Source organism: Mixia osmundae, assembly GCF_000708205.1.
Source record: "Mixia osmundae IAM 14324 unplaced genomic scaffold scaffold_8, whole genome shotgun sequence".
NCBI classification, from domain to species: domain Eukaryota; kingdom Fungi; phylum Basidiomycota; class Mixiomycetes; order Mixiales; family Mixiaceae; genus Mixia; species Mixia osmundae.
This window is the reverse complement of record NW_014575556.1, coordinates 12987-39840: the sequence shown is the minus strand read 5'-3', so window position 1 is coordinate 39840 and position 26854 is coordinate 12987. Positions and strand designations below refer to the sequence as shown.

The window sequence follows — 26854 nt, the reverse complement described above, 5'->3', positions numbered from 1 at the left end:
ATCATGAACAACAACACCAAAAGAGCTCATCTAGAATGACGGCGGCACAGGCGGGTATCGCACCCCATCGGAAGGAATATGCGCATGCTCGAGAGCTGCGTATCGATCGATGAGGCGCTCCTCGTCGCTGGCATCGTCCAATCGGGCTTCTCGCGCGCCCGTTCGTCCACGTCTTTGCAGTCGCCTGGAGCGCAATTGCGCGCCAAAGCTCGACAAAGCACCGTTGAGATAGTTAAGGCTAGCGGCTGTCGTCTGGACAGACAGAGTCTTGTCGAGCACTGCGCGCAGATCGAGATGCACGATATTGCGCCGAAACGGGTCGCGCTTGCTTTGATGTCGACCGGTCGACTTGTACGCGTGAACATCCATGTCTGCTATGTTCATGTCGTCCTCTGAACTCGCTTCTTCCGTCACTGAAGCCGTCTCGGGGTCTTCCGTAGCGGAAGACTGCAGGATCACAGGCGAGGCGGCAGTAGCAGCAGCAGGCTGGGCAAAGCGCGCATAGCTTGCGAATGCAAGGTAGGAGCTCGTGGCCGTACTGCGACCGTCTTCGTACGAGGTGACGAGCAGGGCTATCTGCATGGCCACGAGGACACAGTCCCATGCGAGGACGATCAGCCTGGAGGGAGTAGCATCTGCGCACGTCCCATGAGCTCTCGTGTCGGGGAAGCGAGAGTGACGACATGCCTATGCCAACAAAGTCGATCAGGACAGACTTGCTCGTGGTGGTGCTGAGTGCTTGCGTGGCGTGATAGACCAACACGGCGGCTGACGAGACAAGCAAGGCGGTCATGAAGAATCTGAGAGAGCGATCGGGATGACTCTGTAGCGGACAGGATAGCTGGGTATGTACTGATGCGCGACAGGGTAAGCTTGCGAGCGCATCATGTCACTATAGGTCAGGCTGACCAATTGATCTCAGGGCGAGGAGGATGGTGCTGCCATCAGAGAGGTAAGCCTGGACGATGACGGCAAAGCCTGCGAGATCGAGTGCACTGCACAGCTGAGATCTCGAATGGCTCGCCCATTCGCTGTGCTCCGTCATCCGTCATATCATCGCTCGAGCAAGGCTGGCTGGTTGGCACGCTAGGCTGAGGCTGCTGCTCGTCGTCGTCGCCGCGTTGGACTGCACCGCTACATCGAAGAATTGCCACGAGCTGCGGCGGATCCTGTCTCTCTCAGCAAGCATGACTCGACTGGAGAGGGCGACGGTCGTTGTCAAGCCACAGCTCATGCAACGGTCTCGCACGCCGCCCATACTCGACAGATCTGCGCCCCTGGAGCAACAGCTCCCGCCAGAGCCAGAGAGGATGACGCCCGATCTTGCAATGAGCGTGGCTGTCCTGCGCTACTTTCACATCAACTATGGCGGTCTATCGGTCCAGTCGGCTGCGCCAAAGGTATGTTGTGATGACACTACGACGACGAGAGCAAAGGCTCATAACCGCTCAAGCAGGGCATCCATCCTCGAACATATCAGCCCTTCTGGGCCATCACGCTTGCAGAGTCAGAGGCCAGCAGAGTACTCGCATCGTCAGAGCACAGGATCCCTTTCATAAGACGGAGGCCCGATGCACGCTACTGGACAAGACTGCAAGACATACGCGATCCTCGACTGCTGACAAGCCAACCGCTCAGATACGGCACGCGACTCGACAGAGAGGAGAAGAGGGATCCTCCGCCTGAATGGGACGAGCTGAGCGTGACTGTAGAGCGGTCAGTACAGCCGTTCCAGGCGAGTCGACAACCTCGCAACATGCCCGGCATCAGGATCTTAAGCGATCATCAGTTCAGGCGGGCCGTGAAAGACGTCTTTGGCGGCTTCTACCAGCCTGGCATGCTCAGGCAGAGCATGGAAGACGAGCCAAGCTTGTTCGGGCGAGCGATAGCCGGACACGAACGCAAGGACTTGGAGACTCAACTCAGCCGGAGACGATAGCATTTCATGGCATAGATGATTCATTTGGGTGTACGTGAAGACATGTGTTGTTCAAACGCTTGCTTGTGGTCATCGTGCCAGCGAGAGAGCGCCGGTCTGTTCTCGGTCATGTCGCCCATGGTCCACTCGATGCGGGCTCTGTCAGTTCGCCACTTTGTGTCGCCGTCCTCGACGATGATGTAAAAATCGTTAGACGCCATGCGGGCGAGCAAGACATCGACAGTCTGATCGGGAGTCCATTGACCCGGTTTGACGGCTTGCGAAACATCACCTTGCATCGTCAGCTTGCTGTGCACCCATCCGGGCACGAGCAGGTGTGCAGAGACGCGATCTTGGGTTTCCTGTCTGAGTTCGTAACTCAGCTGCTCGGCGAATGCCTTGACGGCAGCCTTGGAGACATTGTAAGCCGGGTTGCCGGGCGGACAAGTGATGCCTTGCTTTGATCCCGTGACGACGACAGCGCCGGGCGAACGACTCTTCAAAAGCTCGGGCACAAAGACCTGAGCGCCTTGGACGACGCCCATCAGATTGACATCGAGCGTCTTTCTCCAGTTGTCGAGTCCTTCCCATGCTTTGGTGGGACAGTGCGTGCCGGCATTGAGATGGAGCAGATCGATCTGTTTGAACTGTTGCAGAACCTCGCTCCTGGCTGCCTCGAGCGAGGACAGACTGGTCACATCAGTCTGGACCGTCAGGACGTCCTCTGCGCTGATGTGATGCTGCTCTGTGAGATCCTTGTGCGCCGTGTCGAGGTGCTCCTGGGAGATGTCGAGGAGGGCGACTCTCATCTGCTGCGCGGCGAGCTTGGCACCCATCGCATAGCCAATCCCGCCATAGCCTGCACCCGTGATGACGGCAACGTTTCTGGGTTTTATGGCAGGATGCATCTGTTGCACGTGCTCCTCGTGTTGTCTGGGTTCCTGAGATTGGCACGTCGTCGATTTGTCGTCGCGCACAGTTTGCACGCAAAACAGGCAGGCAGCGAGCCAATCAGGATGGGCGGGGGCAACGGTGCTAAGAGCGCAGAGGCTCGCAAGAGAGCAGAAGCCAAGGCCAAGTCAAACGCGGGTGGCAAGAGCCAGCTCAAGTCGGTCAGCCTCTCCGTTGCAAGTCCTCGTGGCGATCCCTGCTGACTAGATCGGGTAGAACGCCGCATCTCTGACCATACAGTGCAAGACCTGTCTGCAGACGTTCCAGCAGACGACAAAAGCTCCCATGTACGCCCATGTGTGTCGTTTCTTGCGCCCGCATACTCATCAGAGTCATCCCACCGGACAGGCTCGAGGAACACGCGCAAAACAGACACAGCAAAGGACTCAAAGACTGCTTCCCAACCTTCGTCACTGCATGAGCGAGCTCGTGTGGCATGCTGCACTTTGTTTGTACAACAGCATGCATCTAGATCTGTCTTTCCTCATCCAGCAAAGTGACGAGCGTCGACAAAGTAGCCAGTCCCGTCTCGATGGGCAGTCGGGAGTGGCTCGACCACCTGCCCGGCCTGCTTCATGTCAATCTGACCATCTTCTTGCCGCCTGTGCCAATCCTCAATGGCTGCCCGTCGTCGGAATTCCCGGCGTACGCCAGGTCGAGCTTGCGCCATGCGTCGATAGAGATACAGACCGCATAGCACCGACAGCAAGACCGATAGCCCAAAGATGACATATTCGGCAATCTTGAGCTTCTTGTCCGTCTTGTCTGCCGTACCTTCGGGCCCAAGCGTGATCGTGCCGATGAAGACGAGCGCAAATTGTTTTGGCAGGGTGAGGAAAGCTGCGACGGCATAGACCCAAAAGGGACAGCTGCACGACGCCCAGATTGCCGTCACGAAATGCGGCGGGATTGGGCTCAGCCTGCCCGCAATGGCTACGCCCAGCCCGCCCCCTCGAGCGACGACGGCGAGCGAGGCATATGCCATCGAGCGTTCCTCGAGCCGCTGTCCATGTTTGACCAGCATCCTCCGAGCAGCTACCCACAAGAGGAGCTCGCCAAGGAATGTGCCAATTGCGACAACTATGAAACCTTTGCCGACACCGAAGACGACGCCACAAAGGCCGCCAATGAGCTCGTGACCGGCCAGCGGCGGAAAGGAGACGATGACCAACTGGAAAACCAATCAGCCCGGCTGGCCGGGATGCGTGCGGGAAACCTACGAGAGCAATTGGAACAAGTGGACCGAACGTACTCTCATTTGCCTTCTGAATCAATGGTCTCAATTTCTCTTCGAGCGGCCCGCGGAAATGTATCAGCGTCAGCACGACGAGATTGACAGCTATCAGCAAGACGATAAGATAGGGATGCTGCCGCATCCATCGTAACACGTGGCGCGGATGACTCTTCTCTCGATACAGCCTCACAACGCGTTCGCGCAGTGTAGGCTCGACAGGCAGCGGCTCGTCTTCCAAGGATTCGAGCATGCTCGCCAGTGATCTTTGCTTCGGCTGATGCTTGGGTGATATCGTGCGCGGGTGCTCCAGTTCGGTTCTGCGGGCGACAAGCTCAAAATCATTTTGACCTGCATAGTCGCTGGTCGTCCGCAGCAAGCCTGGTCTGCCTTGCGACATCCTTTTGCTGGCTGGTTTCGCTGTCGGCAAGGGCTATTGGTGGGTACAATCGTGTGAAGGAACCTCAGCATGCCAGGCTATAGAGGGATCGTGCTCATTGCCCTCTCTTTGGCCTTCGGTGAGGGGTCTGTGCAGAGCATTGAACACTGTGAAGCTGATCCAGTCCGCGGCAGGTACTTGCGAGCATGAATTCCGAATAGGCTCAATTTGCGCGCCGAAGCTGTAGCGGTCGCAGATCACCAGAAGACCGTCTGGAGGCCTGCGCGTATTTCAGCTGGCCTTGAATGTCCTGCTGCAAGCGGACGATGATATGCCCCGATGTGCAGATTGCACATGCTGCAAATCTTGACATGGACGTCCGCAATCGCAGGCGGTGCTGTTCGTTAGCTCTTGTCAGATGGATGTAAATAAGTGATGCATCGTCGTATCTATCTGCGTCCCGCCATGGCTTCGACTTTCGTACAAGAGGAAGGGAGATCACCGTGATCGCGTTCAGCGAGCGTTGAAGCCTCGGAAGCTTGCGTTTCTCCAGCTGTGCTAGTCTGAAGATCCTCGGTGCTCCGCATCTCCTCGTTGCGAGCAGCGATGGGATTGAGAATAGCTGCAAGCAGGAAGATGCCCGCTTCCAAGGCGATGACAGCGATGTAGCTGCCCGCTGCGAGTCCTTCGAAGCTCTGGGAAAATACTGTCAAGCAGAGTGAGCCATCATGATGGATTGCTTTGAGCTGCGGTATGTACCCAGTGACAGCAGAGAGAAGACGCCGCCCATGAGATCGACAAACAGGAAAATGAACGACATGCCCAGCACGCGCTTGAAGCGATATATCTCGTAATACTGAGGCAGCAAGCCACCTGCGATGAAGACAAGGCTGAGCACGCCAAATAGAGTGGCGGGCCAATCGACGCCGTGTCGTCTTCCTGCTCGAATGGCGTAGACGAAACCGACTTCGAGTCCGCCAATGAGGGCAGAGACAGCAGAGACGAGGGCAGCGCAAGTGAACGTAGTGAATCGCTTGGGATCGTAATCATAGTGCAGATACTGGCCGAAGCAGCACAAAAGCAGGACGGTAAAGCATTGAGGCTGGACGATGAGCGCGACGTTGACGCCAGAGACGATGTTGTAGGATCCCAGGAACAGACCACCGACGCACCACGACGCTACCATCCAGGCACTAAATCCTACGGTTGTCTTTCGCCGATAGGTATGATAGAGCTGGGGGAAGATCTGAATGCTCCACAGAATCGCGCCGAGGGTGCCAAGACCCAGCTGCGCTTGCTTGTTGTACATTGCAAAGGATGTGTTTTTCTAGGGAGAAGCCTCGCTGCATGTGAAGCTTGGCCAATATCGTCACCGTTTGCGCTACTTCTCGCGTTGTGAGAGGCCTATGACATTGCCATTGGACGATTGGACGTGTCAACAGTCGGATACGGCCTCCCTGTGAAAAAAATTTTGCACGCTGGCTTTGGTCTTGCCGGCTTGGCTAGCTTGGCTGACTTGAGATCTCACGCTTTAACGGCTGGCATTTATTTAAGTTTACGATGAGCTGCGTGGGCGGATCAGGCCCTCAGGAGAAACATAATCCGTGTTCTTCGTTAATTTGATGAAACCTCGAAAACCGAGCGTCGTCATGATCCACTCAATTGCGGGCGGCTCTTTTCGGCTTCATCGACCATCTGACCACATACTCGAAACCAGACGAGCTAGGTATGCACGCACGACTCGTCGCAGCGCTCAGCGTGCTCTCTGTCGTGCTAGCTCAGGCCGTACCTGCTGGCACGCCTGCATGCGTCACTCTCTGCATCACCGCCAAATTTCGAGAGCATGCGTCTCTAGCACCAACCTGTGCGACCCTTGACGTCGCCTGCTACTGCTCTACCGGCACCTTCACGAGAGCTTATGCGACATGCCTCATGCAGCAATGCACGACAATTGCCGACGCTTCCGCTGGAAGCTCTTTGATTGCGTCCATCTGCGCGGCGCCCGCTGCTGCTTCCTCATCCGCTACGGCAGCAGGTAACTCTACAGCTAGCGCAACTGGCTCAGCAAATGCCACTGCGGTCGGCGGTGGCGCAGCCGGAGCGACAGGATCGGGCGCAGGTAACAATTCGAGCGCTACTGCCACCAGCGGTGCTGCAAGCTCCTCAAGCGCCGGCGCAGGTGTAGCAGGCGGTGCTGGCGGAGCAGGTGCAAGCGCGGCTAATTCGAGTGTACCTGGCGCAGTACCAACCACTTCGGGCGCTAGCCCACCGACAAACATCTCCGCGACCGTCACTCTCAACGGACAGACTGTCATCCTTCCAGGTAGGCACTCACACTTGCGCGGAATGTCATGACGAGCAAAGACTGATCTGCTCTCGACAGGCACACAAGTTCTCATTGGCGGACAGACCACTGTCGTACCCATCTTCAGCTCCGGCAGCGTCACGACACCGGGCGCAGTTGGCTTTGCTTCGCCCAGTCAGTACATTGTTCCAGGTGCACTTGTTACCGCTGGCTCTACCTATCTTGCGCCCGGCCTCGTGACATTCTTTGTCAGTGCCTCGGCGCCGACTGTCGTGCCAGGCTATCTCGGTGCAGGCGCTGTCGCTTACAGCGCGGCCGTGGTGACTGCCATTGGGTCGATGCCGACCACAGTACAGGCCGTCGATGTGACTGCTTCATCGGGCGAGACACTCTTGCCGGGCTATCAGTCCAGCGGGGGTGCTAGTCTGATTCCTGGGGCACTTGAGACCTCTCCTTCGACCGCCTTTGGCCCCGGCGTGGCGGGCTATGCTGCGGGCAGCCTGACCGTCGTTCCGGCTGTACAATCGGGATCAACCTTTGTGCCTGGCTACACGACGCTCGCCAACGGTACTCCGACGACGATCTTCAGTACACCGGCCGGCTTCACGCCGCTCGATGCTGTCGCCGCTGCTTCTGGCTCTCCTGCCAACGGAACCATGTCATCCTCCGGTAACGCTACGATGTCGTCCTCAGGAAGCGCTGCCATGTCGTCTGCGACCTCCAGTGGAGCAGCGGGCGGAGGTGTTGTGCCCGTAGGAGGCGCAGGCGGGAGTGGTGCAACCAACACAGCTTCGATGATGACTGGCACGGCCGCGATGAGCTCGTCAGCTAGCAGCAACGCCAACACAATGACGTCTGCGCCAGCCAGCGCTACATCTGGCGCAAGCTCGAGTGGATCCGGCGCCATTGCGGCTGGCGAGGCGGCTGCATCTTCCATCATCGCTAAAGCGCAAGGATCGGGAGCGACTCAGCTCTCGGCCATCTCTGCCGGGTTAGCGCTTATCGCGGGCCTCTTTGTCTGCGTGCTTTGAGCATCACTAAAAACCGGGACATACACGGAACATAATTTGAGACCTGTACACATACCGGCAGCATGATTTCTTGTTCAGCATACTGCATTCTGCATGATACCTACAACAACAGCTCTCGTCGCGCGACAGTGTCAAGGCTAGTCTTGCGCCTGTAACCAGGCCATGCCTCCATTGCGCAGCTTCTGCTCAACATTGCGGTACCATCGCTCGACGTCGGCCAGGCTGAAGTAGTGCGGCGCGTCGCTCTGGCTGAACGAAGAGAGATATGTGAAAAGATTCTTTGCAAGCTTCCCAGCAGCCATCAAGAGCGGGTCGACGGCCTCTGTTGGAGCTGTCCGGGTGACGAGAGCCAAACTTTGTGATGGCTCATCGGTCGGCATCGCCGCAGATGCCTCCTGACTAGCGTGCGGGCGCGCCTCGGCCGCAGTGAGATCTGCTTCGATCTGCTCCAAAGGCTCACACTGTATGCCGATATTGAGCGTGTCGACTGCCGTTGCACTTGCAAAAGCCAGTCCTTGTGATGCGGTCAATGTCGAGGCGGTGATGGCCTTGAGACGAAAGATGGCAGAGGGTTTATCGTTCGAGAGCTTGCCGAGGAGCTGCCAGGTGTCTTTGCCTGGCAGGTTGAAATGTACGGTTGCTCCATAGCCCGGTGGAAAAGGCTGGGTGCTGAGAAAGACAACAAGATGGTTGACAGAGCTCGCTTCAGGGACTTGGAAGAGGAAACGAGTTGCGTCGACCTGCTGGAGATTGGTCTGCCTATGCTGACTGTCAGGCACGGCCAAAATGTAAACGTCCTCTGAACGCACGGCAATCTGCCTGCAACCACGAGTGAGAACATCGCCCGTAGGCCGGCCCAAGCGGTGGCAAGCTGGCAAGTGATTAGCGCGAACTTCAAGCTTCAAGTAGCCGGACACCTGACAGCACCAAACAAGCAGCCATGCAGGTCGACCAGCTCCGGCCGATGGTGCCTCTGCTCGACTGTCCCAGAGTGGCTACGCTACCGAGTCACGTGGACCTGCTCGACCGGGCCGATGTTTTCCCACACATAAGCGAGCAATGGAACAGTGACTGCTTCGTCTTCCCGGCTGCCTGGCCTCGCACACGCATCCTGCCTTATCCTGAACCCAAGCGAACAGCAACGCCAAGCTTTGAAGAGATCAGCAAAGTCCAGACCGATGCTGTATATTGCACGCCAGAGAACAGGCAGCTCTGGGAGAACTCGGAGCCGCTGCTCGTCGTTGTCAATCGCTATCGTCGAGCAAAGCCAGCTCACAGTCAGCCGAGGACGCCAAGAACCACGATGGTGACGATGCACGCAAACGGTCTCCACAAGGAGACCTTTGAGCCCACGCTCGCTCACCTCATCAAAACCCTTGGGACGGACGCGCAAGAGATTGAGGAAATATGGTCGCTCGACCTTGCCCATCAGGGCGTCTCCGGCTTGGTCAACGCCAGCAAGAGTAATCTGGAAGTCCACAGCTGGCCTGATCAGGGCCGCGATCTGCTCAACTTCCTTCTCCTCTATCTTCCCCCGGCCACACGCAACGTCATAGCGGGCGAAGATCCCTCTCTCTCGCACGGCGCCAGCGCTTTGTCGTCAGGCTCTCCAGCTCCGCGAATGCTTGCTCGACAGCATCTAGAAGACAGTGCCTTGCTCAGACTGGACGGTAGTGGGGCACAGCTTAGCGGCCAACAGATCAGAGGACGCAAGATCCTGGGCTTGGGTCACTCTGTCGGCGGCTCAGGTGCGCTCATAGCCGCTACGACATTGCCATCCGTCTTCTCGAGCATCGTCTTGATTGATCCCGTCGTTGGACCGCCAAGGTGAGCTGCAGCTTGCAGTTGCAACAGTAAATCGACTGACTGTCTGGCAGCATGTTTTCACCCGAAGCGCTTCCGGCAAACAGGAAAGCGTGGGTCGCGCGAGTATCTCAAACTTTGGCACGCCGCGATCACTGGCCTTCAAAAGATGAGGCCGCAAAAGCGCTCATCAAGAACAAGATGTTTTTCGGCCGCTGGGCGCCAGAGACGCTCGATCTGTATGTCCGCTTTGGTCTGACAGGAGGCGATCGAGGCACAAGATTGACGAGTACGAAAGTCTCCGAGGCCGTGCGCATGAGAGACTATGTCTACGCTAGAAAGCTGACCACAGTGCGGCAGGGCATCTTCTGCCTGCCAGATCCGCCGCTTGATACAATGGAGATCTTTACGCGGATGCCACTTGTCCCTGCTGATCTGCCCTACCACTACATCTTTGCAGATCGTCACATGGGCGTCGTGCCCGAGAGTGCCATGAAAGATATCCTCAGCCAGATCTCACGCCATGCCACCTCGACGAGAATCAAAGGCGCATCCCATCTCGTTGTGCAGGAAAAACCGGAAGCGCTCGCAGTTGAGATTGCCCGCCTGATACTCGGCGACGGCGCGGCGACATCTCGGTTGTGACCGCCCTGACTAGTTTCACCGGCCACATCGCTGATCTATCAAGCCGAGCGCCTTGACGACTCTGCTCCTAGACAAAAATGCGCTTTGCCGCACTTGGCGCGCTCTTCGCTCTTCTCCAGACGACTCACGCACATGACTGGGCTCTCAGATCGAAGCGACCCTCGCCGCCAGCTGGATGGAAGCCTGTCCGACATCCTCGCCGTGTGCTGTTGAAGCAAAATGTGCGCATTCACTTTGCGCTTAAACAAGGACGTTTCGACCAGTTGGAGCGTCATCTGTACGTCAACATGATGGTCAGCTTCACTGATTGACTTGACCGGGATGGATGCTGTGCAGTCTGCAAACCTCATCTCCAAACAATCCCCTTTATGGGCAGCATCTCTCCTTTGCGCAAGTCAATGAGCTCCTTCGACCGTCAGATGAAGCCATTGCCGCCTTTGAGAGCCATCTTCACAGCCATGGCGTCAACAAGATTGAATACTGGCCCGCAAAAGATTGGGCATCGGTCAGCATGACGGTGCGATCAGGATTCGTGCTTTTGATTGCGCACAGCTGACAATGGTGCAGATCGGGCAAGCCGAGCTCATTTTCAACGCACGTTTCTCGGTCTTTGCTCGTGATGGCGAAACAATCGTTCGCACCCTCGAGTATTCCTTACCTCGCAATCTGGATGTTCATGTCGAAGCAACGTCGGCAACTAGCTTCTTTCGACCTCGTAAGCTCACTCGTGCGAGTCGTGGACCATCTGGCCCCTTAAGGGACATTCCGAAGGCGCAGTCATATGGTCTGCGGGCTGCTGTCAAGAAGCGCGATCTGTCGTGTCCGGATCTCAGCGGAGTAAATTTCACCTGCTATCGCCACTGGTACGAAACAATCGATTACAAAGTCCAGCATCCTGGCGCATCAGCAGTCGCTATTGCGGGTTTCCTCGGAGGAACGCCTCAATACAAAGATGCAACCGAATTTGTTCAATGGATGCGTCCTGATGCACAGAATAAGGGAGATGTTCAGTTCCCCGTGGTCCTTTACGGCGGCGCAAAGAACAGGCAAGGTTTCCAAGACTTCACGCCCGCTGAGCTATCTTCAGAACAGAATCTCGAGGGCACGCTTCTCCTCCATGTCTATCACAATTGGACGCCGCTGACTCTGCGTCATAGCGAACGGAGACTCTCAGCATATACTCAACACGATACTTCCGCTCAACATGACATACTACTCGGCGTGGGGATCGATGCCTGCCATTGACTTTACGCCAGATGCAAGCAATCCGATCAATGGTAACGAGAACTGGGAGCCATTTTTGCAAGGCTTCAGTGCGCTCGAGCATCCAGAGAAGATCGTCTCTATCTCGTGTGTGCTACGCATCAATCGCATCACCGCTGACCTCTGGCCTTTGACAGATACGGCGACGATTCTCAAACCGTCGACGAAGCATACGCAAGGCGAATATGCAGTGTGTTTGCTGCCTGGGGCGCACGCGGCGTTACTGTTTTCATTGCCTCGATGGATTCTTCGCTCGCTGGCGTGGGTCCATCATGCGAAGCTAATTACGGCGCCCATCTTCAGACGGCTATCCCGACTTTGCCAGCCGAATGTCCTTGGGTGACTACTATTGGGGCCAGCAACATCACGACGGGCGACGAAACGGCAATTGACTGGTCTGGCTTGGGCTTCTCGAAGCGTTTCCCAAGGCCGGTGTGGCAACAGGCAGCTGTTGATAGCTACATCAAGACCCATGGTCTGGCGCCCTTTGCTGGTCTCATCACGACACCTGCTGCACTCAATGGCCGCGCCTATCCTGACTTGGTCGCGACGGGTACACCATGCGAAGTCATCTGGAATCACCTATCGAGATGGTGGGGAGCAACGTCAACGGCGACGCCAGAAGTTGCTGCTATTTTTGCGCTCATTAATGACGCTCGACTGGCAGCAGGCAAGCCTACGATCGGTTTCATCAACCCAGCGCTCTATGGCATCAAGACTGGTATCTATGACGTCGTGCATGGCCACACAAGTTCTTGCGGCCTGACTGGATTGCCGGCCGCTGTAGGTTGGGATCCCATCAGCGGTCTAGGTGCGCCTCGCTTCAATGGCTTGCTGGAGGCTTTCATGGCCATGTAGCCATTGCATAAAATCTGAGCTTCATAGTATCATTGGGCGTGCGTTTCGTGAAGTAGACATGTCTCCTCTGAGATATGAATATCAAACGACCAGCGATCTCGCAGCTAGGCAAAATTGAGAAGTTCACCGCATTCACGTGCCAAAGTAAGAATAGAACGCCAATATTTGATCGACTTATCGAGGGCGTGTGGTCTAGTTGGTTATGACGCATCCTTAGCATCTTTGCGTCTGGATGAGGTCCGGGCTTCGATTGCCCGCATGTCCAGACACTCGTGTCTTTTTTGCGCCGCTCAACACGAGCTGTCTTATTGCTACATTTTTGCGCACGGAGGATAAGAATGGCGCTTTGGCAGCAAATGTTTTCGAATTTTCAGACCCTCATGTTGCCGACGCGGGCACCGATGAGTCAATGCAGCTCTAAACAACACATTGTCGCGCGGCCAGACATAGCGATGATGGGTTCAGCAGCGAGTCACGCACGGTGGCCCGCGAGGGCTTTCACAACATTGGGGCCGCCCGGGTGACCTCGTGCAATTTACCTGACATGCCGCCTGCAGCTTTGGCGACATCGGCTAACGTCCTCTCGTTTCCAACGAGGCTATCTGAAACGTCTTTACGGCTCCCTTCCGGATGGGGTGGGCGAGCAGGCTTGTAAACATCTGCCACAAATCTGGCAATGGCGGGCTCGCCAATCTCGGCATCTGCTCGAGGGCCCCATCGATAGTCGTATTGCTGGTCATTGTCGGTCTGCTTAGTCTTGCGACCACGTGTAGGCGCAGGAGCCGAGACATTCGTCTTTAGCGTTTCTTCGAGATAGCCCTCTTCGCTCAGTTGTGCAATGTACTGGGTAAGCGTCAGGGGAGCTCTCTCGGTCGTGTCACCCGTGAGAGCAGGAGTGAGAGGCAGAGCAGTGCTCGCCGCGAGACCCATTCGAGCCAGATAGCCAAAGAGACGCCCTGCGAAAATCAGCTATGGCTTTTGGAACCAGCTACAAACATACCGCTCGCGAGAACACGGCCGTTGACGAGGATCAAGCTGAGGATGACATGCAGAAGGCCCACGAGAGCGCGCTGATCGCTCCTCTTCCACTGAACGAGAGCACCATCATCGTTGAACCATCCGGTAAGCGTGGACGTGGCGACGCGTTCAGCGAGAGGTTCGTCGGCAGGCGCGGCTGACTCGCGCAAGATGTCTGCTGGGAGCAAATCTCGGAGAACGTAGCTCTTGCTCGTTGTCACTGCTTTGTATTTGCCTTTCGCTTGTGAGGAAGCGACAGCCTTGCGAGTCGGGGCAGCCTCCATTGCTGCTTCTTCCTCCAAAATAGCTGCCCCCCGGCCTCTCTGGCGCAACTCGACGAGCTCCATGGCGAATGTCTTCTTCAAGTATTCCTGAGCTGCCTCGAGCACAAAGCGAAAGTTGCGAGACGATTCCGGCATGATCTTCTTGACGATTTCATCTCGACGGATCCCTTTGCGCGACTGTTCTGCAAAGATGACATAGCGTGCCAGTGCAATCGCGTAGCCTCTCAGCTCCTGTTGTACACCGAGCATGAGCACGGAGAAGCATTGGGAGAGGCGGCGAGGACGAACGGCAGCGCTCAGATTGGACCGCGTCTTTCGCTTGATCTGTTGAGTCGACGGCGCTGCTTCATCGTCTGACGAGCTGAGCTGGTCGACTGTTGCTGCTCTTTTGTCATTTCTCGGTGTCGACGGTGACGGATCTGCTGGCGGCTTGCGCTTGGCCATCGTTGATAGCCGATATGGGATCGCTCGCGCGGGGCCAGTAGAGAGCGCTAGATGTCTAGCTGGAGGTGGTGGAGAACGAGCGCGTCGCGGACGACGACGCAAGCTCAAGCGTTCAATTTGCGCGGTGCTAGCGCGCAGCCTTGTCGATCGACATGCGAGTCCTGCTTGTCATCGACGTTCAAGAAGCCTTTCTACACGACACGATGCGCTCGGTGGAACGCTCTACGCCCGACTTTGAGGAAAGCATCGACCGACTTCTCGCACACTACCGAGGCAGGCAAGATCACTTTGTAGTCCATGTCGCGCATCAGGACGAAGACCCCACATCGCTCTTCAACGAGACCTTCAATCCGGGTGGCACCAAGATACAGGCTTCGATCGCGCCTCGGGCGGATGAGCCAGTCTTTGTCAAAAAGACTTCGTCGGCTGCAACAGCGAGGGTCAAGGAGACTTGCTCACTTGGCAGTGCTAGACTGTCTACCAATATGACTCTGATTGGTGCTCTTGACATGGTACGGCCGCTACAACTGACGCTTGTTGGTCTTGAATCACCACACTGTGTCTCGTCAACGGCCCGCGCATTAGCAGATCTGTACCTTGACAGATCAATTGCTGAGCGACCAGTTCTTAGCGTTGTATATGATGCGACGGCAGCCTACGTAGAGCCTGCTGCGCCGGGTGGCAGCTCCATGTCAGCTCAGACTCTTCACGACGCGACAATGACTGCACTGCATGCTGGCCACGCGTACGTAGTGACGAGTCAGGATGTTCTCTCTCAATAGGGAGACACAAGTGTGCATTTTGTTGATAGCTCTGTTGCGATAGTCCAATGCCCGTACATACATTCTATTGTGTTCGGCTTCAGCTGTGTCGATCGACGGCAAAGGTCAAAGCAAGGCAACGACGCCGTCGCGAGTGCCATAGTGGATGCGGGAGGCCAAGCCGACCGAAGTGATGAGACCAGCGATCAGTAGCCCAACGTTGACCGGGGTATAATTACCTTGCAGCGGGCCTTTGATGAGTAAATCGAGCGCGTATTGCACCAGGCCGAACAGGCCAGACAAAGTGTTCATGAGTCCGTAGACGGTGCCAAAGGTCTGGAAGCCAAATGTTTTGGCGCAATAGTCTGAAACGGCGGTGTACATGAGCGGTCGGAGCAGAGTGAGCGTGGCTATCGACACGACCTGGGCAGGAGTGCCATGAGCGAGTCCGAAGATGCCAAAGATGACACCAAAGAGGGCAAGGACGATAGTGGTATCCCTGATAGAGCGCTTGTCCAGCAGATACCCAACAAATGGGATGGCGACGATGCCCCCGAGGGGCAGTAGATAGGTGAAAGCTCGCGTCAGTTGATCGGCTAGAAGCTCATCGCGAGTGTAATGGACGAGCTGCGTGAAGGCTGATTGGATGTAGAGATTGATCCTCAGCATGTGGATACAAAGAAAAGCAGCAGCGAGCCAGAACCAGGATGACAGGATCTGCTGTCGAGCAGACTGGCCGAAGAGCTTGCCTGTGAGGGGATCGCCGGAGAGCACCTCTGCAAGTACATCGTCTCGATCCGCGTTCTCGCCATAGAAGACGCGCGAAAACGTCGAGGCATTGATGTTCGACTCTGACATGGGCTCTACGGTATACTCGAGCGTGCCAGTCTGACGTGTGCTGGCCTCATCAACAAGTGTGACTGTATTGTCATTTTGCGTTGGTTTGGGGTCATCGCCGCGTGCATACGATGTCTTTGGAGCCAGCAGAACTTGTTCGAGCACGACGAGTAAGCCAAGAAGCGCGTAGGCCAGGAAAAAGGTCTTTGACGAGACGCCGAGACCGAAGTGCAGCTCGCGAAAGGCAACGAGAGGCAAGCTCGAAGCATCAAAAGAGCCGGTGAGGGATGACAGGACGAGTCCGGAATTGGCCGGGAAGGCGTTGGAGAGCTGGAAGCAGGGCAGGAAGATGAGGGGCGAGCCGACAGCGATGACGACGTAACCAGCGAGAAAGGTATCTACGCCTGGCGATCTGATGCCCAAGCCGAAGAGCAAGCACCCGATGGCAAATATGCAGCCGCCAAGTATGCTCGTTCGCTGAGGTCCTATGCGGTCGAGCAAGAAGCCTATGGGCAGAGCAGAGACATTGGTGACAACGGTGGCGATCGTGAACATGAGATTGAGTCGAGTATCTTGCTCGAGACAGACCCACACGTCTCGCTGGAGCTCATCCTGCGTGCATAGCTCGCTGTAGATGCCTTCGTCAACGAGTACTGGCTTGAGGGCGGCAAAGCCAAAGATAAGGCCCGCGCAAGTCAAACTACAAAGAGCCAAGAGTCTCATGAGCACGATCCCATCCGCCGCCGATGATGACGCTGACCAGAAGAAGACGGAGCAGATCACTTGAGCCACCCGCTTGGCCACTGGCACCTCGCTCGCCAGCACCATGGCCGCTGTCTCTCTCCCTCTCGTCGATTCTTGTCGCGTAGCGTAGTGCGCAGAGCAAGACTTCTCCTATCGATCCCATCCCACTTGCGGACTGCTCGGCTGGCTGGTAGCTCCAAGGTGGCCGAGCCGACGAGGGCGTATGCAGCGCGGGAGCAGCTTCTGCCGGGCTTGTTACTTTTCGCAGCGTTCCAAGCCGAGCGCCAGTCTGCCCAGTCTACGGCGGACGTACTCCATCGACTCGCCTAAGCCAGCAGACACAAGGACGACGCATGCACAGCTGAGCGGGCTGCTCAAGACGGCCAAAGAGCAGGCAAAGGCTCTGCAGGTCGACCAGCGCCTGCGTCTGGCTGCTCAACTAACCAAGCAGCGCTACGCCTCAGCTGCCAAACGCATCGAGCAGGAGCTCGGGGTACTTTCCCAGCGATTGAGCAAAGCGAGCGGCTATGAAGAGATCGAGGACCTCAAGCGACTCGTCGGCGAGACCGAGCTTGCCCTCGCTGGGCGCCGTCAAGCAGCCCGAGAGGCGAAGCAAGCCTACGAACAAGCCGTTGCAGCGCGACTCACCACTCAGGTGAGTGTCTCGTGGTTCGCCTGTCTGTACGTGGCCGAAGCAGTTGCCGTCAACAGCGCGAGATGAATGACATTCTTGCACGCAAGTCGGCCTGGTCGGACAGTGACATTGCAGCTTTTCCAGAGATCGTCCGCCGCGAGCATGCTGCCACGCAAGCAGAGAGACAAGCAAAAGAAGCCGTCGCTCTGTCGGACGAGCAAGTTGATTCGACTTTCGATAACATGATGCGCCATGTTCTCGCTCGTTATCACGAGGAGCAAGTATGGTCTGACAAGGTGCGTCGATCATAGAGACCATCCATGTTTATCGAGCTGAACAAAGATCAGATCCGCTCAGTGTCGACTTATGGCACCCTGCTCATCACCAGTATCAACGTCGTACTCTTCCTCTTGACGCTCATCGTCATCGAGCCCTGGAAGCGTAAGAGACTTGTCGCAGGAGTTGAGGAACGCATTCGTGCTCGCGAGGACCAAATTGCTCAAGCTGTTGCGACGATCCAGCAAGAACTCTCGGCGAGCATGCAGCTGACAAACGGTCATCTCGCGACGATCGTCTCTGGTCTGACTGCCGTATCGCCCGACGCTGTATTGCCTCCCACCGCGGACGAGTCACAGTTGGACGACACCGTCGTACAAGAGGTCGAGCGCGTTCTGTCGGCTTCCGACACCCGTGAGGCGACCTTTCTGCAACGATGGTCTATCAGCGCTCGTCAGTGGATAGCGCAACTGGCTCTCGTCGACTGGGAACGCGCAGAGACGCCGTTTGGCTTGGGTCTTGTCCTGGGCACGTTGTGCACGCTTTGCTGGCTCTACTAGTCCAACAGAATTTGCATTCCCGCTACCCTAGCACGAGCTCGTAGGCAATGACGAGTATGTTGACAGCAATGAGGGGTACTGCGAAGCGCCGGTATGAGCTCGATTGATCCAAACGCTTGGAAATGTGACAGCTCACTTCTCAGCAAGGTCCTGATGGCGCTGATGAGGTTGACGAGCCGTACTTTGACACTCTCGCCGCTAGCTTGGCCTTGTCCTACGCCGTATCCGGGGTCACTGAACTGACTGTACTGTCCCGGGTGCTGGCTAGACCATCCGACTGCAGGCTCTTCAGCTACAGCGCGGTGATACGCGCGGCAGGCGTACTTCTAGAGAGGAAGCGCTCCTCGTTGAGCACGGCTATCGCATTGACGAGGAGCAGCGAGATCAGGAAGATCTCGGAGATCGTGAAGCCCATGTACCGATGGCCGCCACGTCTGTCGAACTTACCGGTGAGCTTCACCGCGCTTCGCTTCAGGCGCGCGACGGCACCTTCTTCTACGCCAGCCAGCATCGCGTCTTAAAAGCTCAGGATTTCAAGAGAGTGCCCAGACGATGTCGAACCTCGAGACTCCAGCGGCAGACATGCAATGTGTGGAGCGACGCTCACAAACGAGCATCCTGTGGGGTGTGTCGAATAGCGCGACGCACGGCAAGATCTGCTCCGACTCACGTCAGCAGCAATCAACCGATATGGTCATCCAGCTTACCCGACAAGATCGACTCTGTACCGCCGAGAATTGAGCTGAATGCGCGCGTTCGCTGCAGGGTCTCGATGAGCCGGCCCATGCCGCCTTGCGTGAGTGAGCGGCCGCCCCAGATATGCACTGCTTCGTCGGCGACTTCAAACTCCATCCTGTACGTCTCTTGAGCTCGTGCGCGACAAGCTCGACAGACGATCTCACCTGGTAATCGCATACTTGCTGAGAGCAATGGGACCTGATAGATACTCCGTCTTGATCGCAAGATCCATCTTTGCCATCTGGTACGTGATGGCTTCATTCCATGCTGACGCGCTCTCGACGGCAGCGAACATCCGCCCCAGCCTGGCACGAATCACTGGCTCGTCGATGAGGTGATGGCCAAAGACTTTGCGCTGTTTCGCCCACAGCAATGATTCCTCGCAAACTCGTCTGGCGAGGCCGATGGTCAAGCAGTTCATGAGCCACCGCTCATGCGAGGTATTTGCGAGGATCGTCTTGAGGCCCTTGCCTTCCTCGCTTAGCATGTGTGACACAGGTACCCTGACTCTATCGAAAGTGACACGCCCCGTTCCCGCTGTGCTCGAGTAGCTCGTCTTGGTCGGCTGGACGGTGACGCCCCCAAAGTGAGTGTCAATGAGCAGCATCATCAGCCCACTCTTGGTTTTGACGGCTGTGCTGTAGTAGCGGGAGATGCGCGAGGTCGTGATCCATTGCTTGACGCCAGATACCTCAAAGTATTGCCCATCGTCTGACAGGACGGCTTCAGTCTGGATGCCGGCCACGTCCGATCCGGCAAACGGTTCTGTCATGGCGAGGCAAAGCGTCTCGCGACCACTGAGAACCTCATCGATCACGCGGTCCCTGATTTCGTCTTTGGCGTGCAAGAAGAGAGGCGGCAGACCGATGACCATGCCGACCAGGAGGCCATCTTGGAATGCTCTCGTCCCTAGTCGGCCAATTTCGTAGTGCACAATGAGTTCGTGGAAGACGTCAAAGTCCTCGCCTTTGAGATAGTCAAAGATGAGTGCGCCATGCAGATGCTTGCCAGGGCCGAGTCGCATGTGATTGAGCTTGACATCGCCCATTCTGAGCATGAGCTCTTTTGAGATGAGCTCACCAGAATCCTCCTTCTCCATCGCTTCCGGCAGAACTTCCTCTACCAAGAACTTTCTCAGTCGCTTCTGAAATTCGATGTGGCCGCTTGTGAAGTAAGGTGACGCAAAGATCTCAGGCTTGAGGTAGGTCGGCTCGCCGTAGGGAATGTAGCGAATGTCTCCCGCCTCGGGCGATTTCACGGTGGCTCTTTGGCCTTGCACAGTCCCGATCTGAAGCGTGCTGTATCTCGTCAGGACCTCGTGACGGTGCAGATTGTAGAACTGATCTGTGCAGTCCTTGCCCGCGACATCTCGATGGGTCAGGACGACGTTGCTACCCGGATGAGCGTCGACAAAGTCGGTAATGTCGTAAACCTTTGCATCGATGACGATCCAGAGAGACTCCTCTGTCGCGTGCTTGGCGACCTCTTCGAGAGTGTACGTCTGCATGGTCTGTCGGATCAGAGTCCCGCGGTGACTGTCGCTTATCGATCCCGACTCGACAGATTCCGGGGTAAGCGTAGAGTTTTTAAGATAGCCGGCGCGCGCGCGAACTGCGACGCCGGGTCGAAGAATGCTGAAGCTTTCACCTCTCAATAAGCTGCTTGGCGGTCTAGCGCTAGCCAGATCACCTGTCTGCTGCCACTGCGAATGCTTCACACCAGATCCGTCGGAAGCGCACGCAAATGAACGGACGTACGTACGGCAGCGTTGTTGTTAACAACAGACATACTGAGTAGCACGCTCAGGGCTGCCCATGAGGCCCGCAAAGCCAAGTACGACGGTCGAGCACGCAGAGCTGAAATGAGGCACGAACGGCGCAGCGAGCGGAGGACAAGGCGGATGGACCGTAAGGCGCAGCGCCGCGGAGGTAGCAGCGGCGCAGCGAGGCACGACGGCGTCAGTGGCTCAGCTGTGGCAGATGACGCAAACCTAACGCCAGCTCCTGGCTCGACGTACGGGGGGACAAGAGCAACAGACAGCGAGAAATAGGCTGTGGATGAGGTGCCGTTCAGGGACGCCACCATCGCAGGGGTCCTGTGCCTTCTTCGTCACAGGAGCCTTGCAACTTGTAGCCAGAGGGAGCGATGAGATCTTGTGCGCCGCCGCGCGATCCGCTGGTGCCGATGTTGCCTGCATTGACGAGTTTGGGGGCGACTTTGGGGCCGGTCTCTTCAAAGATTTCGCGATTGACCTTGAACGCAAACGCTTCTCCTTTGAGCACATAGAGCTTTGTCGTCGTCTCTGGCTCCTCATCGTTGGAGTATTCGAGCATATAGTTTCCGTGAGGGGTGGTCGAATCACTGGCCGCCTGCTTGTCAGAAGGCGCGATTTGCTTCGAGCTTGCGACGTACAAGTTCATGTTGTTCATCATGAGCGACTTTGGTATCTCGATCTCATCGAAGAAGCCAAGCGAGACTGTGCCGGCTGTGAGAAACAGCCGCCCCACCATGGCGAGATCCACAGCTGACCTCGGATGCCCTCTGCGCTTTGAGAGAGCACTTGTCCGACGAGCATCTCACCCACTTGCGGCTTGAAGACGACCAGATCGAACACCACTGCTGTTGCTTGAGCGCGCGCGCCATGCTTCTGGGCAAGCTTCGCGTACGCTTGTAGTAAAGCTTGCCGTCGCCGTAGAGCACCATTCCTTCGGAGCAGTCTACAATATTGTAGAGCGTCACGCATAGTCCCAGGCCTGCAACGACCTGCAAACCTCTTCACCATTCAGTTTGGTCGCGCACACGGCGACATCGACTGACGTTGTTGGCGTACTTGCGGTTGATCTCGTACGTAATTGCTGCCTGCGTGTCTTTGCTCATATCTCGTGGCTCGACTGCGATAGTGTCCTGCCGGTCTCATGAGCTCGCTTCGTGAAGGCTAGCGCGTGCCGTCAATGCCTTGAGCCTAGATTGGACGAACATGGAGCTGAACGAGCCCAGCAGGGCGCTCACAGCCAGCCGGCAAAATTTCGCAGAGTGTTCGCGACGCGCAGCGCAGCGCCGGCCCGTCTTGGACAGAACAGGTACTCCCAGCCGGGCTCAAGCGGCTTCAGCAGTGCTCAAGTTGCTCGGTCCAGAAGCTGTCAGCTCTACCTGCCGCGCCGCTGATGCAACGGCGCGGCACGCAAGGACAAGCAGCCTTGCAAACCGAGTGATCCGACCTGGTGTAGGTGCTCAACTTGGTCCTGGAAGCCGACCTGAACAGGGATACTTTGCAGCTATGCATCGACGGTCGGACGAAGGCAGCAAACAATGAGCTTCTTCAGATCTCTCTTTGCTTCGACAAGCGAATCCGGCCTGCCTCATTCAACCGCGCGCCCGCAGTCTGGCTCGTCATCCGGGCCCGGCTCGAAGGCTCAGGCTAGCTCTCCTCGGAAGCCAGCAGACGCCAGTCAATCCGAGTATGACGACGTCAGACTGTCCATGGACACTCGTCCGACGCGCTCGGCGAGCCAGAATCATGATCCCGATTCTTCTCTTGCCTCAAGCTCTTCCTCGAGGTCTGACTCGTCCTATCCGCCCGAGGCAAGCCAAATGGATCGTGCGCAGACGTATGCATATCCCGTCTACCAGAGCGCGCGGACGACTCGCGCCAACGGCAGCACGCTCAGCACATCAGATAATGCCAGGAACGCTGCCGGCTCGAGCTATCCTTCCGTCAAGGCAACATTCAGGCGGATTGAAAAGATCCTGTCCAGCCAGTATCCTGAGCTCGTCGATACGCTTTCCCTGCCCTGTCCCTCGAAGGAGATACTCGATCTACAACGGCTACTTGGCGTTGGACTGCTACCGCGTGATCTGAAGGACTCCCTCGCGATACACGACGGGCAAGACGTCTATTCTTGCAGCACAACAAACACCAGTGGCAGATCCGATCTCGCCCCAGGTCGTCCGGGTCTCGTCTGGGGACTCTGGCTCATGACAGCCGAGGAGATCCATGAAGAGTGGGATTTCTGGCGCAAGCTAGAAGCAGCGAACATGGCGGGACATGCTTCACACCTTGTAGACGATCCATTTGCGCCTGCTTTCCCGCGCCCTGCGTCCTCGTCGCGATCGAGCGCTTCTAGCACGCGAGCGCCGACATCGGAAACCTACGATTCTGTCAACAACGCAGACGGGACCAGCAGCACCGGTATATATGTAGCTGATGATCTTGACGAATCGCGTTATAACACGACCGGTCAAGTCATGGGCAGCTGTCCACAAGGATGGGTAAGAGAGCATTACAGCAATCCCGGCTGGATTCCCCTCTTGCGGGATGGCGGCGGTAATTATATAGGCATCGACCTCAACCCACCTCAGACGACACGCGTAGACGACTCGGACGACGACGTCACCACGCCAAAGGCTGACGGACCGTCGCCTTTCGTTTTCCCTCCCAAGACGAGCGCCGGACAAATGAACGCCTGGAAGACTTTGCAGGCTTTGCCAGGTCAGGTCATCGCGTTTGGCCGTGATATCGACGTCAAAACAGTCTTGTTTCCTGGGTGGGGCTCAGAAGGTGGCTGGGCACGATTCCTGTCGTCTTTTGCAGATGATCTGCAAGCGAATTCATTCTGCACATTAGATTCATCCCTCCGAACGGATAACGACAGCGACGATAGCGACGATGGTATTGGCAGTCAAACATATGCCGATCAAGGCGCAGACTTTGGTCTTACTTTCGAGAGCATCGGGCGCCGAGCGACTGCGCGGACTCGCGAGTCTCGCAGTACAGGCAATCAATGGCGGCTTCGCGGCCGCTACAAAGGCATGGGCATCATCGAGGCGCTGTGCGAGCGCAGTAGGCAAAGCTGGGCGCAGGTTGGGCTCTACTCGGCCCCGGTGCCGCGCGAGACGAGCTTGAGGGAGCCTTTACCCAAGCTGCGGCCTCAGCCAACCACAACGCTCGATGGCTCCCCCGACGCAAGCCCGCGAGTCCGTACCGCCGTCAGAGCCGGCTCTCGTGACTCAAGCTCTTCCACTTCCTCACGGCATCAGGTCGGCCCGAGCAGCAAACGTCCGCTCCGGCGGCCGTTGCCCCCAGTCGCCCCTATAGATCTGCCGACGTCTGAGGATCTTCACTGGCGATCAGATTCGCCACCCAGTAGCCTTACAATGGGAAACGAGAGCCAAACTCGGAAGTCGGAGCGCAGTTCGCGTGAAGGGCATGGTGTCGATCTGCGACCGCTTGGCGCCTCGAACGCGTCCAGTGCGACACTCTGGCAGCCGCAAGAGCAGACAGTGACTGAAGCAAGGTCCAGTTTTGACGATAACGTCGCGTTGGCGGGATACAATGATCCCTTTGGTTCAACGAACAATCTGGTCGGCTACCCAACGTCGCCCAATCTGTCATCTCCCAACCTAGGCTTCGCTAGAAGTTCGTCGCCTGGCGCTCAGCCCCTTCTGCTTCCCAGTCACTCCCCTGGAGTATCACCTAGCGCGTCTCCCAGTGCATCGCCCCAGTCACTTCCACTGAGCTCGCAATGATTTATCACTGTACAACAAGCAGCATTGCATTGCGTGTGCTGTATCATGCTTCGAATGAAGCGACCAAGAGCTAGATGCGCGATGTTGCCATGTTGAGATGAACCTTTTCTAGAAAGAGTGTCAGGTCGTCCCGTGGTACCTGTATAACGCTCGATTCAAAGCCGTCGTGCTGAACAGTCGCGCCAGACAGCTCAGCTGCATCTTCGAAGGCTCGACCGAATTTGCTGCAAGGCTCGCTGTAAGTCTTAAAAGCAAGTGCAGAGAAACCGTTGTACACACTTTTTCTTGACGTTGTCAAAGTTGGCAGCTCCAGTCATGCCTACCACGAGATACGCGTCCGAGCGCTCGTCGAGCGAAGCCAAGATGAAGGGTAAGGATTTGATGCCACCCTTGCCAGCATTGGGTCGCGCTTGTTGCATGAGATCTCGAATGGCGTCAATGAGCCAGACCGCCAGTCTTGACAGCGTCGCAGGATGCGAAAAGACCGAAAGATCAGGGCCTTCGCTGATTGTTGCGAGTCGAAAGTCTGTCAAGCTCTTGATCGCTTTCTTCTCGAGCAGCGAAGTCCCTTGTCGTATTATAGCACGATGAAGAGCCATGCTCAACGGTAGCGACGCCCGCAACAGACCTCTGAAACCGCGCACAATTTCAGTACTGCCCAGTGTGCGTCGGGGAACGTACTCATTGGCCATTGCATCCCATGCGGTTGAGAAGCTTCTCACCCACCATGCGCTGCTCTTGATCTTCACGAGCGCAAGCTCATCGGACTCGGCTTGTATGTTGGGTGCTTCTGCTCGGACGTGCTCTTTGTCCACCCTCGCCGTCTCGGAATCTCCGTATCGTCCGTAGCTCCATGCCCTGACTACTGAAGAATCCCATTCGGCTTGGCCGCCGAGGCCAGAAAAGTCAAGCTTGACGCCGCAAGAGACCTCTAGCAGCGCGCCTAGCCCTTCCACGGCATCCGAAGCGGATAGCGGGCCAGCCATACCGTAGGATCTACAGAAAGACGGAAACGATAGATCGTCAAGCTCATATTCAGGCGCGATCGACTCGATCTTTGCGGGTAGTGCGCGCTTGAGGTCCATATCCATGTGGACCCAGCTTTGTCTTGCTTGCGAGAGTGAATAACTGCATGCAAAATCATGAGATTGCGCGTTGGACACGTGCATGACATACCCCATTTTGGCAAGCAAACCTTGCAGGTTCTTCCTGCCGCGATCTCGCCATAGCCTGAGCTTACTGGCTATGTAGCCTGAGTGCGACATTGAGTCGTACAAACTCCAGTGCCGAAGCAGCATAAATCGGAACTCGTGACTGGCGCGGATGTCCCTGTCATCCGTTTTGCTGCTGCTAGCAGGCTGCTCGCCAAGATTCAGTCTCGCAGCCTCATCTCCGAACAAGCCCGAGAAGCGCTCGTAGCGCTCGCGGTCGACGAGGCCGGCTGTGAATTGATACGTGAGACCCAGAATTGCAAGCCTGTCGCAGAAGTGAGCAAGATAACTCTGATTAGAGATGGCATACCATAGCAATTCGTTGTCTGCGCGGTCCTTCAGCACGGCAAGGCCATAGAGCACACCTGCTGCAGAATAGCCAAAGTAGGTGCCAGAGTCGTAGTATCGTCGGATGGTATTGCGATAGCGTTTCTTGTCTTGCAGGGACAGGCCGGATGGACCTGAAGGCTGACGACTCCTCCGCCTTTTACGCTTCCTGCTGAAGCCACTCTCGTCGTCCTGATCGCCGCCGCCGCCGCTGCCGCCGCCGCCGCCGTCGTCGTCGTTGTCCGAGAAGAGATTGCTCCGAGAAGAGCTGCTAGGTGAGCGCGCTGTCGCTGACAACCGTTCGCGCCGACGTCGAGCGAAATTGAGATCCTCCTCGTCTGTGTCAGCGTCTTCCTCTTCCGATGAGGAGTCTGGCTCGGCATCGAGTGCTTCAAATGCTCTTCGCTCCTCGTCGAGATCGGCTACCTCATTTTGATCCCAGATGAAGACATCTTGATACGGCACCTTGACTGCGATAGCGGTGCGTGAACACCCGGTAAGCCTGACTTACTCCGATGGATCTTACATGAAAACAGATTGTCGAGATTGTAGGGTCTATGTGAATCAATGACGTGTATCCTGACGCCAGGTGACGGCGAAAGGACGTCCAGCTCGATCAAGTCCTTCGTCGCGCCAAAGTTGATGAGGACGATGGAGCGCAACTGAGATGCGACAGTCAGTACATCGAACACCTGGCTATTGAGACAGCACTTGCGTCGAGATTGCCATCTATCCTCTCGACATTGATGCGCTCGAGCTCCGACCAGCCAGAGACGGGCACGAGCGTAAAGGCAATCCAATCTGACCCTCGGCTCTTCAGCTCAATCGACCCTGAGCGTCGCGCATCACGCTTCCTACCTTCCTTGAGGAGCGTGGTCAGTATACGCGCCGCGCATATGGCATCGACGTCGGGCGCGCAGAGGATGAGCAAGCTGTTTTGTCCTCCTCGAAGCTCGGTACGTCGCTGCGGGGCATTGATCTGGGTGCCATTGACGGCTGAGGATGTGAGAGATGCATATGCTTCCTTGAGCCTCGTCGTCGCAAGCACGGGCATCGACTGAGCCGACGTGGGGTGCCTCGACCAGGCGCTCGCTCTTTGGGCGGTCTGCAA

At 56.7% G+C, this 26854-nt stretch overlaps 20 protein-coding genes across 20 annotated transcripts; 9 read left to right on the top strand and 11 right to left on the bottom strand.

The window, feature by feature from the left end:
* Window positions 1–30: 30 nt before the first annotated feature.
* On the bottom strand, window positions 31–1045 carry L969DRAFT_104471 (uncharacterized protein; the record flags this gene model as incomplete). Its single annotated transcript, XM_014710958.1, has 3 exons — window positions 31–635; window positions 688–852; window positions 910–1045. 3 exons carry the CDS (start codon window positions 1043–1045, stop codon window positions 31–33), a joined length of 906 nt encoding a protein of 301 aa, XP_014566444.1.
* Window positions 1046–1187: 142 nt separating this feature from the next.
* On the top strand, window positions 1188–1939 carry L969DRAFT_51838 (uncharacterized protein; the record flags this gene model as incomplete). The annotated part of the gene is made up of 2 exons (XM_014710957.1): window positions 1188–1400; window positions 1457–1939. The coding sequence occupies 2 exons, from the start codon at window positions 1188–1190 to the stop codon at window positions 1937–1939; spliced, it is 696 nt and encodes a 231-aa protein (XP_014566443.1).
* A 20-nt stretch (window positions 1940–1959) lies between these two features.
* On the bottom strand, window positions 1960–2826 carry L969DRAFT_18639 (uncharacterized protein; the record flags this gene model as incomplete). Its single annotated transcript, XM_014710890.1, has 1 exon — window positions 1960–2826. The coding sequence occupies one exon, from the start codon at window positions 2824–2826 to the stop codon at window positions 1960–1962; it is 867 nt and encodes a 288-aa protein (XP_014566376.1).
* Window positions 2827–2934: 108 nt separating this feature from the next.
* On the top strand, window positions 2935–3290 carry L969DRAFT_52118 (uncharacterized protein; the record flags this gene model as incomplete). The annotated part of the gene is made up of 3 exons (XM_014710956.1): window positions 2935–3030; window positions 3086–3156; window positions 3218–3290. 3 exons carry the CDS (start codon window positions 2935–2937, stop codon window positions 3288–3290), a joined length of 240 nt encoding a protein of 79 aa, XP_014566442.1.
* Window positions 3291–3353: 63 nt separating this feature from the next.
* L969DRAFT_18637 (uncharacterized protein) lies at window positions 3354–4500 on the bottom strand (the record flags this gene model as incomplete). The annotated part of the gene is made up of 2 exons (XM_014710889.1): window positions 3354–4040; window positions 4090–4500. The coding sequence occupies 2 exons, from the start codon at window positions 4498–4500 to the stop codon at window positions 3354–3356; spliced, it is 1098 nt and encodes a 365-aa protein (XP_014566375.1).
* Window positions 4501–4533: 33 nt separating this feature from the next.
* L969DRAFT_51762 (uncharacterized protein) lies at window positions 4534–4852 on the bottom strand (the record flags this gene model as incomplete). Its single annotated transcript, XM_014710955.1, has 2 exons — window positions 4534–4676; window positions 4741–4852. 2 exons carry the CDS (start codon window positions 4850–4852, stop codon window positions 4534–4536), a joined length of 255 nt encoding a protein of 84 aa, XP_014566441.1.
* A 76-nt stretch (window positions 4853–4928) lies between these two features.
* On the bottom strand, window positions 4929–5788 carry L969DRAFT_95692 (uncharacterized protein; the record flags this gene model as incomplete). The annotated part of the gene is made up of 2 exons (XM_014710954.1): window positions 4929–5185; window positions 5239–5788. 2 exons carry the CDS (start codon window positions 5786–5788, stop codon window positions 4929–4931), a joined length of 807 nt encoding a protein of 268 aa, XP_014566440.1.
* Window positions 5789–6207: 419 nt separating this feature from the next.
* On the top strand, window positions 6208–7815 carry L969DRAFT_52099 (uncharacterized protein; the record flags this gene model as incomplete). The annotated part of the gene is made up of 2 exons (XM_014710953.1): window positions 6208–6802; window positions 6863–7815. The coding sequence occupies 2 exons, from the start codon at window positions 6208–6210 to the stop codon at window positions 7813–7815; spliced, it is 1548 nt and encodes a 515-aa protein (XP_014566439.1).
* A 137-nt stretch (window positions 7816–7952) lies between these two features.
* Window positions 7953–8656, bottom strand: L969DRAFT_18634 (uncharacterized protein; the record flags this gene model as incomplete). Its single annotated transcript, XM_014710888.1, has 2 exons — window positions 7953–8574; window positions 8625–8656. 2 exons carry the CDS (start codon window positions 8654–8656, stop codon window positions 7953–7955), a joined length of 654 nt encoding a protein of 217 aa, XP_014566374.1.
* Window positions 8504–10373, top strand: L969DRAFT_551530 (uncharacterized protein). The gene is made up of 2 exons (XM_014710952.1): window positions 8504–9642; window positions 9693–10373. Exons 1-2 carry the CDS (start codon window positions 8756–8758, stop codon window positions 10261–10263), a joined length of 1458 nt encoding a protein of 485 aa, XP_014566438.1. The 5' UTR covers window positions 8504–8755; the 3' UTR covers window positions 10264–10373.
* On the top strand, window positions 10341–12384 carry L969DRAFT_95688 (uncharacterized protein; the record flags this gene model as incomplete). Its single annotated transcript, XM_014710951.1, has 5 exons — window positions 10341–10540; window positions 10600–10780; window positions 10831–11365; window positions 11421–11613; window positions 11664–12384. The coding sequence occupies 5 exons, from the start codon at window positions 10341–10343 to the stop codon at window positions 12382–12384; spliced, it is 1830 nt and encodes a 609-aa protein (XP_014566437.1).
* Window positions 12385–12740: 356 nt separating this feature from the next.
* Window positions 12741–14210, bottom strand: L969DRAFT_99549 (uncharacterized protein). The gene is made up of 3 exons (XM_014710950.1): window positions 13974–14210; window positions 13385–13916; window positions 12741–13340 (listed from the first exon to the last, which is right to left on the bottom strand). The coding sequence occupies exons 1-3, from the start codon at window positions 14127–14129 to the stop codon at window positions 12883–12885; spliced, it is 1146 nt and encodes a 381-aa protein (XP_014566436.1). The 5' UTR covers window positions 14130–14210; the 3' UTR covers window positions 12741–12882.
* Window positions 14211–14281: 71 nt separating this feature from the next.
* On the top strand, window positions 14282–14911 carry L969DRAFT_18630 (uncharacterized protein; the record flags this gene model as incomplete). Its single annotated transcript, XM_014710887.1, has 1 exon — window positions 14282–14911. The coding sequence occupies one exon, from the start codon at window positions 14282–14284 to the stop codon at window positions 14909–14911; it is 630 nt and encodes a 209-aa protein (XP_014566373.1).
* A 105-nt stretch (window positions 14912–15016) lies between these two features.
* Window positions 15017–16555, bottom strand: L969DRAFT_52196 (uncharacterized protein; the record flags this gene model as incomplete). Its single annotated transcript, XM_014710949.1, has 2 exons — window positions 15017–16427; window positions 16488–16555. 2 exons carry the CDS (start codon window positions 16553–16555, stop codon window positions 15017–15019), a joined length of 1479 nt encoding a protein of 492 aa, XP_014566435.1.
* A 139-nt stretch (window positions 16556–16694) lies between these two features.
* On the top strand, window positions 16695–17941 carry L969DRAFT_51678 (uncharacterized protein; the record flags this gene model as incomplete). Its single annotated transcript, XM_014710948.1, has 3 exons — window positions 16695–17126; window positions 17183–17401; window positions 17453–17941. The coding sequence occupies 3 exons, from the start codon at window positions 16695–16697 to the stop codon at window positions 17939–17941; spliced, it is 1140 nt and encodes a 379-aa protein (XP_014566434.1).
* Window positions 17942–17963: 22 nt separating this feature from the next.
* Window positions 17964–20186, bottom strand: L969DRAFT_51844 (uncharacterized protein; the record flags this gene model as incomplete). The annotated part of the gene is made up of 6 exons (XM_014710947.1): window positions 17964–18019; window positions 18078–18218; window positions 18266–18375; window positions 18549–18600; window positions 18649–18794; window positions 18844–20186. The coding sequence occupies 6 exons, from the start codon at window positions 20184–20186 to the stop codon at window positions 17964–17966; spliced, it is 1848 nt and encodes a 615-aa protein (XP_014566433.1).
* A 124-nt stretch (window positions 20187–20310) lies between these two features.
* Window positions 20311–20729, top strand: L969DRAFT_76906 (uncharacterized protein; the record flags this gene model as incomplete). The annotated part of the gene is made up of 2 exons (XM_014710946.1): window positions 20311–20432; window positions 20486–20729. The coding sequence occupies 2 exons, from the start codon at window positions 20311–20313 to the stop codon at window positions 20727–20729; spliced, it is 366 nt and encodes a 121-aa protein (XP_014566432.1).
* Window positions 20730–20748: 19 nt separating this feature from the next.
* L969DRAFT_51903 (uncharacterized protein) lies at window positions 20749–21556 on the bottom strand (the record flags this gene model as incomplete). Its single annotated transcript, XM_014710945.1, has 5 exons — window positions 20749–21040; window positions 21092–21155; window positions 21209–21295; window positions 21346–21442; window positions 21497–21556. 5 exons carry the CDS (start codon window positions 21554–21556, stop codon window positions 20749–20751), a joined length of 600 nt encoding a protein of 199 aa, XP_014566431.1.
* Window positions 21557–21656: 100 nt separating this feature from the next.
* On the top strand, window positions 21657–24205 carry L969DRAFT_95681 (uncharacterized protein; the record flags this gene model as incomplete). Its single annotated transcript, XM_014710944.1, has 3 exons — window positions 21657–21902; window positions 21955–22059; window positions 22097–24205. 3 exons carry the CDS (start codon window positions 21657–21659, stop codon window positions 24203–24205), a joined length of 2460 nt encoding a protein of 819 aa, XP_014566430.1.
* Window positions 24206–24275: 70 nt separating this feature from the next.
* L969DRAFT_95680 (uncharacterized protein) lies at window positions 24276–26797 on the bottom strand (the record flags this gene model as incomplete). The annotated part of the gene is made up of 8 exons (XM_014710943.1): window positions 24276–24429; window positions 24485–24835; window positions 24887–25333; window positions 25382–25681; window positions 25727–26213; window positions 26270–26405; window positions 26459–26544; window positions 26602–26797. The coding sequence occupies 8 exons, from the start codon at window positions 26795–26797 to the stop codon at window positions 24276–24278; spliced, it is 2157 nt and encodes a 718-aa protein (XP_014566429.1).
* Window positions 26798–26854: the final 57 nt, after the last annotated feature.

Excerpts from the sequence above, each read along its gene's own strand:
- L969DRAFT_551530 (XM_014710952.1), top strand. The coding sequence starts at position 8,756 with ATGCAGGTCGACCAGCTCCGGCCGATGGTGCCTCTGCTCGACTGTCCC. Across the intron at positions 9,643-9,692 it reads CCCGTCGTTGGACCGCCAAG|CATGTTTTCACCCGAAGCGC; the intron begins GTGAGCTGCAGC and ends ACTGTCTGGCAG.
- L969DRAFT_99549 (XM_014710950.1), bottom strand. The coding sequence starts at position 14,129 with ATGGCCAAGCGCAAGCCGCCAGCAGATCCGTCACCGTCGACACCGAGA. Across the intron at positions 13,917-13,973 it reads GGTCCAATCTGAGCGCTGCC|GAGCTGAGAGGCTACGCGAT; the intron begins GTTCGTCCTCGC and ends GGTGTACAACAG. Across the intron at positions 13,341-13,384 it reads CGGCCGTGTTCTCGCGAGCG|GGCGTCTCTTTGGCTATCTG; the intron begins GTATGTTTGTAG and ends TGATTTTCGCAG.